This window comes from Mytilus trossulus, chromosome 10 (genome assembly GCF_036588685.1).
Source record: "Mytilus trossulus isolate FHL-02 chromosome 10, PNRI_Mtr1.1.1.hap1, whole genome shotgun sequence".
NCBI classification, from domain to species: Eukaryota; Metazoa; Mollusca; class Bivalvia; order Mytilida; family Mytilidae; genus Mytilus; species Mytilus trossulus.
Genome location: NC_086382.1, coordinates 47,556,711 through 47,565,807, shown reverse-complemented (window position 1 = coordinate 47,565,807; position 9,097 = coordinate 47,556,711). Strand labels below are relative to the sequence as shown.

Sequence of the window (9,097 nt, the reverse complement as noted above, 5' to 3'; positions counted from 1 at the left end):
TCGTTTATTTCATCTGAATAAAAAATGTGTTTTACGATAGATTGGCCTAAATATTCGATATATATTTTAAGTGTTACAGTTCCATGCTGAAAATCCTCACAGTATATCAATTGTCATCAGCCTTATATGTAACCTTTAGACTAGTACGCAAGATCTCTTAAAACTTAAAATTGAATTTTCATCAGTATTGCAAATGTCACTTAAAAAAAGAAAAAAAACAAACCCAGCGAATGTACTGCTATTTCCATATTTTGGCAGTTCAAAGAACAATTCCAATTACAATCATGTTCTTCAAAGTAAGATAAATCCAAATCTTGTTCTTTGCAATCCCTTCCTGTACATATAGCAACAAGAAACACGCCATCCGCTTTGAATTTAACTGTACATGTACATAGTCTTCAAATTTATATTCCATGTCGATTATGTTAAAAGTTGTCGAAACCACATTTAAAGATTGTTGGAAGTACTAGTATTGTATTCCGTCTTATATTAGTTTGACTTTTTTCAAAACTTTGTCATTTCGATTTTCAAAAGGTCATTAGAACTGGGTTTATATTTTCTGGCTTTCTTCTCTCGGTACTGATCTCTGTAATTAGAAAATATCCAAAGTTTACTTTAGTGCGACATATTATTAGAATTGATAAGGAATAAACATCTACTCTACCCAAGGGTTACAATCCCCTCCCCTCCTCGTAGCCATTGGCTAGAGAAGATGTGAATAAAAGGAAAACACGAATTAATAATATTGGACAGTACAAAAGACTTCACCTTCAACCAATTCCGACTCTTTTGAAAAACTAAACGTGCATAAAAGACAAACAAAAACAAATAACACAAAGTACAGATACATGTAGACTGACTTGGTTCAGGAACAAAATGCTTGTATGTTAAACTGGAAAAAAATCTACTAATATTTATACCGTATTTTTTAATCACACAATAAATAAAGGGCTGGCGCTTTAGCGCATGATACGCCCGTTGCTCTTTTAACTTGTCTTTTAATGAATTTATATGATCAACTAGAAATAGTGTGAGCCCTGTCAAATACCCCCCCCCCCTAATAAATAAAAATGCACAAAAAAATGGCACTATTAAGGCTACCTCAAATTTAACTAAGTTCGTTGTCTTAATTTTTCATCCATACAATCTATCTTGTTCACAAATCACTTTCTGAGTACCTAGTACCTTTTATATTTATAAAATGGAAAGGGAGCTTATGTGAGTTATTGTCTGAGGTGTGGACGACGGACGGACGGACAGACGGACGGACAATGGTATACCATAATACGTCCCGTCTGAAAGACGACGGGCGTATAAAAATGGCAAAAAAGACTACTATGACAATAAGGAGCAGCAAGAAGATAACAGGGAAAGTGAAGATGGTGAAAGTGACTCTACTGAAAGTTATGATCTAAATGAGGAAGTAGGCGATGAAAGTAAGGATTTCATTGATGATGAAGATAAAGATTACATTGATGATGGAGATGAGGATTTCATTGATGATGAGGATGAGGATTTCATTGATGATGAGGAGGCCTCTTCTGAGAATGAAAATGAGGATTTATCTGATGATGAGGACAGTGATTACAGTGAAGAAGACACTGATGATTAAACCTAGTTCAGCTTTTCAATATTTAGCATAAAAAATAAATATCATTAACATTGGCATATAACATAGAAGTCTTCAATGCAATATAAGGAAAGGGATATATGATCATGGGTTTTAGTAATTCTATGGCTGATTTCCAAATTTTATAGTAGTTTGAAAGAAGGTAATTTTCTTGGGGTATATTGATTGGACCTTTTTATTGTTTAGAATATTCACAAGATGATCATATTGATAAATGTTTAGGAGACTTGATTTCCAAATTTTTTTCATAAAATGACACCCTTTAACATTTAAGGAATATTTAGTAACATGTTATGATTTTTATGTCGTCACTTGTTCACTTATTATATGCTATTGTAGACTAGTTATGTTTTATAACATTTTTTATTGCGCTCAACCCTTCCACCGAAACCTATAGCTAACTATATAAAAAAGCTGCGATGCTAAGGTATCATTTGTGATTTCAATTGCAACCAATTTTAACAAGAGTAAAACATCCTATATGCAAAAATAGCATTTGATTTTTATCCAAAGGTTAGATAGTAAAAATGTTTTCATAAAATGATATATGCCTCAGGGAACAGTTAGTATCTCAGGGATTGCTAATGTGCTTTCATCCTTGCAACCATTCAATAATAGTACAAACGTATGACATTCATGGAACCTATTTTTTACAAGAAATATAATGTTTTAAATTGAACTAAAGATTTTACAAATTTTATGTTTTCATCAGATTTTATTAAGTATTATTTGTTACATCAATAGATATAAACAATTCACCAAAGTTTCATGGACATTGGTGAAAGCCTTTTTGAGTTATTGTCCGAAGTGTTAAAAATCCCCCTTTTTTATTAATAAAGCCCCATAAATCCAAAACTTAAAATCTGAAATTTATGAAAATTGAAAGGGAGCTTACATCAATAGATATAAACAATTCGCCAAAATTTCATGGATATTGGTGAAAGCCTTTTTGAGTAATTGTCCGAAGTGTTAAAATTCCCCCTTTTTTTATGAATAAAGCCCCATAAATCCAAAACTTAAAATCTGAAATTAAAACAAAACGAAAGGGAGCTTACATCAAGAGATATAAACAATTCACCAAAGTTTCATGGACATTGGTGAAGGCCTTTTTGAGATATTGTCCGAAGTGTTGAAAATCCCCCCTTTTTTTATGAATAAAGCCCCATAAATCCAAAACTAAAATCTGAAATTAAAAAAAAAACGAAAGGGAGCTTACGTCAATAGATATAAACAATTCACCAAAGTTTCATGGATATTGGTGAAAGCCTTTTTGAGTTATTGTCCGAAGTGTTGAAAATCCCCCCTTTTTTATGAATAAAGCCCCATAAATCCAAAACTAAAATCTGAAATTAAAAAAAACCAAAGGGAGCTTATTTCAATAGATATAAACAATTCACTTAAGTTTCATGGAAATTTGTGAAAGCGTTTTTAAGTTATTGTCCGAAGTGTGGACGACGGACAGACGGACGGACGGACAACGGTATACCCTAATACGTCCCGTCCCGGACGTATAAAAACTGGACAGTCAGTCAGTTACATTTAACAGGCCTATCGTGTACTAAATAGTATCAAAAACAATTTAAGAGTAATGCTCGAATTAGTAAAAAGCATAAAGGTTGAGGTATTGAATAAAGTTTTTCTTTGGGATGGGATGCTGTCTCAATAGTTTTGACACCTAAGTTCATTTTATTCATGTAAAATTAAAGTGCACTTTAAAAATAATATTTTAAATTACTTTCTGATTATACATGTAGTTGATCATATGATATCGAAACTATGATGATTTTGTTATCATTACAGAACGTTTTATTTCATTATTATTTTATAAATTGCTCATTTTACAATTGCCCTGTGCTATATGTTCATTAGTAAAGTCTTTCCGGTCTCCATTTTCTAGTAGATAACAAGGACAGTTTTCGAGACCATCTTCCCATTCAAGCTTATTTTTTCGAAGACTTATATTATGTTTTTCGGGGATCATTGGAATGTTTCGTTCATTGCATAGTTTTGATGTGTTAACTGTGATGTGTTCTTATATATCAACCAGGGATACTTTCAATAAGTTATACATGTAGATACATTTCACGTCAAAAAGTTGTGATGGATTACAGGATTAATTTTACTTATGTACATGTAGTATAATATGACAAACTTAATGAACAGCAATAATCAATATCGTAATCTGACAAAGATAACATTTGCGCCATGCATTGTGTCACTAGGTAACAGCACTGAGAATATATATGTTATTAAATGTTGTCCAACTCCACTTTTGAAAGACTAGCGAAGTTGAAATATTTGTGTCTTATACATAACAAGAAAACTCAATCAAAATCAAACATAACAATATAGATTGAAGAAGGTATGATATGAGAATTCAAAAGATAACACAGACCATACCAAATAGAGCATACCGTTGCAGTAATTAAATGAATCCTGACTATTGATACAAAATTGTACTACAACTCGTCATTTGGTACATGTATATGTATTTTTGCGCGAAGCACACAAACAAAAAATGTTCTCATAGGCATACCTGCCAACTTTTCAAAATGAACATGGGGTTTTGCGTGCAAGATGGCTTTCATAGTCCTGAAAAACTTCCAAGGGGGCCTTCAAATGTATTTCAATGTTGTTTTTTGGCTGCTTCATACTTTTAAAAACCTAAAGCCATTAGAAGATTAACTGTTTTGTTATAATTGTGGACACAATTGTTCTTTTGAAATTTCCATTTTGGAGCTTTCATGGGGGAAATCCCCCGCAAATAGTGACAGTTGGCAGGTATTCATAGAGTCCCATAAATCTCGGGCGGACTTCTGTTTTATTATATATATTAAAATTTAACCTTCAAAATCATTAGCCTAAAATAAAATTATTGGAATAAAAGATTTTCTCTGGACTATTTTCTAACAGCATGGTAGTAAACAAGTTTGAATACTGAATGTGTTCCTCCCTGTAATTTTATCACTTAAAATTGAGAATGGAAATGGGGAATGTGTCAAAGAGACAACAACCCGACCTAATAAAAAAAACAACAGCAGAGGGTCACCAACAGGTCTTCAATGTAGCGAGAAATTTCCGCACCCGGAGGCGTCCTTCAGCTGGCCCCTAAACAAATATATACTAGTTCAGTGATAATGAACGCCATACTATTTCCAAATTGTACACAAGAAACTAAAATTAAAATAATACTTGTCTACATATTTTCTTCTTCATTGTAATGATTTTTTAATTTCACCTAAGTGCATTCTTAAGCTTAAGAACTTACGTTCCAAATATTACTCCATCCTCTATAGACTCTGGTAAATGTTCACCAAGAGTCTCTGGTAGCAACAGCGATAACAGTCCAGCTAACACGGAGGCAGCACCAAATACTGCTAGTGGCACAGCATGGCCAAAATCACCACCAATAATTTTTGCCTTTAAATAAAATTGTCGTATTCTCAGTGATATTTTTGGCTTTTTTCAAAACTACCTCCACTCTTTTTTATTGGGAAAATATGCGTAATTTTCATCAAATTAGGAAAATTATAACAAACCATGAATTTGACTGGAACTTCTATTTGCAGACCCCCTTTCAAGAGGTAAACCCTCATTTGAAATAAGAAATAAGACCCCCTATTGTCAATGATGATACATAAATAGGCCCTCAAATCTGCACATTTAGTCATTTTAGGCATGGAAAATGTGTAAATGAGTGGTTTTCAGTTTGTATTCATGCACAATAACAACTGAGACTGCACTGTTTGGGAAAACTGTTGTCTTTTTGGGAATAATTTTAAGCCATTTCTTTTCAAATTGGGATTCTTCTCCAAGAGAATGGAAATGGAGAATGGAGAATGGAAATGGGGAATGTGTCAAAGAGAAAACAACCCGACCATAAAGGGAAAATAGACCGAGGCCACAAATGGGTCTTCGACACAGGGAGGAAATTCCGCACCCGAAAGCAGGCTTCTGCTGGCCCCTAAGCAAAAATATTTACTTAGTCTAGTTAAGCAAAAATTGACATCAACTATATACATGATTATATTCCAACCAACATAAAACTAGAAATTAGTGTGGCTTAAACAAAACACTGCCACCAAAATTAGACTCTTTTAAATCATCCAATTCTAGAGGAATGTATTGAAGTCGCAGATTAAACAGTGTCAAAAATGAAAAAAAAAAAAAAAAAATCAAATGATTAAAAATATCAGACGATCATACGTGATAATAGGTCAATGATCATCATCCAAGTAACCAAAATGGCATTAGTAACATAGTTCTAAATTAAAATAAAACCGGAAGAATACTAAGAAAGTATGGCTCTAGAGGACAAAACAATGGTTTTTTTTCCCTAAGAGCTCATTAACTTTGCGATTTTTTCTCTAATTTTAAGTAGAAGTAAGGAGGCAACTTAAAACAAGTGTAAAAGAAAATAAAAGTATATGCTTTATCAATTCATTTATTTTAATAAATCATAGCGTGAATTGACAAACCCTAAAAGTAGAAGAACAACGAGTAATTGAGAGTCTATTATTCTTCATAGACATAAAATATAGCCAAATTACAAGTGACCGCTTTTGGGCTTTTTCGTGGCAGCCAGTTATTAATGGTGGAAGAAGCTGGAGTGTCCGGATAAAACCACCGACCTTCGATAGGAAAACTGACAATCCTAGTTAATTTAGATTGGATTCAAGTGCACCCGCACGAGCTGGGCTCGAACTCACAACCTCACTGTTGACTAGTCTCGATCATCCAGCCGCTTTATTTTTCAAAGTAGAGCGTCTGGATGACATGTGATATAAAAATGGTAATTTATGACATTCGGAATAGTATCGGATTTTTTAGCTTGTATTTAAAGATATTGTCCAAGACGAATAACCAAGAAGTTGGTTATTGACTTCGGAAGAAATTATATTACGATATTACTATTGAAAAGCCCGAGTGAACCGATTGTTGTGTAAAGCTATTTATATTTTTTTTGTGACGACATACAAGTCGTGGAAAACACCAGACAGCATGGCTTCCATCACCGCGAAGGAAAATAACAGCACATCAAACTTTGGTAAGATGATATAACAACACAAACTGTTACATAAATTTTAATACTAGTACAACCTGAAACATCGAGTAGTTATATTCTTTCATGCATGTCCGTGCTACGCAAACAAGTTAATACTTATATACAATAAATGGCAATTTTTGTATTAACTGGGACCACTCGAACAGTCGTATACGCTATAAATACATTTTGTAGTTGATTAGTAGTATCTTTAACTTTATAAATACTTTATTGAAAAGTGCTATGAAATGTGAACTTCATCCAGGATAAGTTTGTTGTATCTGTCTGCAGTGTATAATGGAGTTCGCATTTTGATATGTAAAAAAAAGGGGGGGGGGATAATGCGCAATGTTGTACACATTTATAGGAGGGAACGCAATCCAAAACCATTAGTAGAAGAAAACCAATCAAAAGATATCTAGAAGATGCCAATTTGAACATACACCAAATGGTCAAAATGATTTATGCTCGATTTTTTTTATAAAACAAATGCATTTAGCTTTTACAAACATATAAGAAGTGGAACACGTTGTTATAAAAAGTAATTTAAAATACTGTTGGTAAACAAAGTCTGGACTGGTCAACTGGACAATACTTTTTTTGCACTTTTAAAAGGAATTTTTTCCACACTAAAAAAAAATCATAAAAGAATACATGCAATGTTGTCGGTGAATATATACCAATTGGCTTTCTTAACCTTGAAATAAAACCATTGCATGAGGAAAACACTGAAAATTCGATTTTATGCAAATCAATAGATCCAGCATCAATGAAAGGAGGTGTCAAAGAGGCAACAACCGGTGATCCCAGTGACATACATTACCCAAAGTAGACATCTAAATGATTAAGAGGTCATAATGTAGACTAAAACAAAAATTGAGAATAAAAGTACCAAAAGGTCAACATTATACAAATAAGAAGACGTGATATGAATACCAATGAGACAGTTATCCACCCCAAGCTCAAACGAGGTAGATGTGAGCAATTATAGGCAACTGTATGGCCTTCAATAATGATAAAAAATTCATGCATGATTTTGATAGAGAATACAAACAGGGAATGTGTCAAAAAGACATCAACCCGACAAAACAACAGGAAACAACACAATGCCACCAATGGTTTGTGTCATCAACACAGCGAGATAATCTCGCATGTCGTAGCGGGATTCAGCTGGCACAAAGACATTTTAAAATGTATATTTACATATAATATTTTTTCCAAACATTTTGTTTTCATATATGCTATGCTGGTGATAAAAATTTAAATTGATTTTAACATTTACTTTCTTTTGTAGACAAACCAATGAAGATTTCTGGACACAGATATTATATGTAAAATGTGAAGAATTAAAAAAAAATCTATAATACTTGAATTTTCATTGTATCATATACAGCTCCAATTTTATAAAAAAAAAGATTCAAAGATTTGTTTTTAATTACTGAAGCTGCCAGCAATCATTATAATCATAGTATATAAACATTATTCTTGACAGCAACCATAAAGCGAAAAAAGGTACACAGACATTCACGTTGGCATTGTATCTCATTTACATGTCTGACCCTTCTCAGTTATTTATATGGTGTGGAGATTTCTTAATATTGAAAGCCAGGCAGTGATTATATTTGCGAACATCCATGTCATTTGAACTCTGCTAGGTTGTTGCCTCAACTGCAATCATACCAATCTCCTCATTTTATATAAAAGTTCACATGTACAGGAGAATTTTTGTGAAGCTGCCCCTTAATACACGATGGATATTGGAATCGAATTCGTATTACGTGTGAACTCAGCATAATAGTTTGTAGTAGGAGAATACACTTTTCAGGTTTTTTTTTACAAGTTATCATGCAGTATTTGATAAATCCCATTCCATCTTGTCCATGTGATTGATTCAAACATGAATTCAAAGAGTATTAAATTGGGTTTCATGAATGGCTGGTTAACTTATGTATTTCTTCAGGGACACGGAGACTGGCAAAGTGGTATTGTGTGCAGATTGGTCCCAAAAGGATTATGCGATATAGATTATTTTGAAACATTTAGACTATTCTGTTGTTTGCAATTTTAAGATCAGTTAATTTTGTAAATAAAAATTGAGTTGGCTCATTGTATGATCTCACTGATCTGCCAGTACATGTAATAAGTTGTTATGGAGGATTTTCTACATTGAAATATAAGTATTTGTATGAGTTGTTTTTTCTTTCCATAAACGTAACGTGATGTGTGCTTTTCGAGTAAGGTAAGTGCGTCAGATATCTGAAAGATTATATAAAAAGGAAAGCATAAATTATAACAAGGATTTACAGAAATAAGAATAACGAGACAAAACTAAGAAAAAAGGGAAAAAATAAAGAATGCAGACTAATGTTGGTTCAATATAGATCAATATACCGACTGTTGGTTGCTTAACGTCAAGTGGCAAA

The 9,097-nt window shown here is 32.9% G+C and overlaps 1 protein-coding gene across 1 annotated transcript in view; it reads right to left on the bottom strand.

Moving 5' to 3' along the window:
* Positions 1–381: 381 nt before the first annotated feature.
* The window catches only part of LOC134687499 (organic cation transporter protein-like), a 30,131-nt gene continuing 21,415 nt past the window's right edge, over positions 382–9,097 (bottom strand). Inside the window, exons 9-10 of the mRNA XM_063547856.1 lie at positions 4,899–5,050; positions 382–586 (exon numbers count right to left, since the gene is read on the bottom strand). Coding sequence (XP_063403926.1) covers positions 505–586; positions 4,899–5,050 — 234 coding nt within the window. The 3' untranslated portion in view covers positions 382–504. The remainder of the gene's footprint in view (positions 587–4,898; positions 5,051–9,097) is intronic.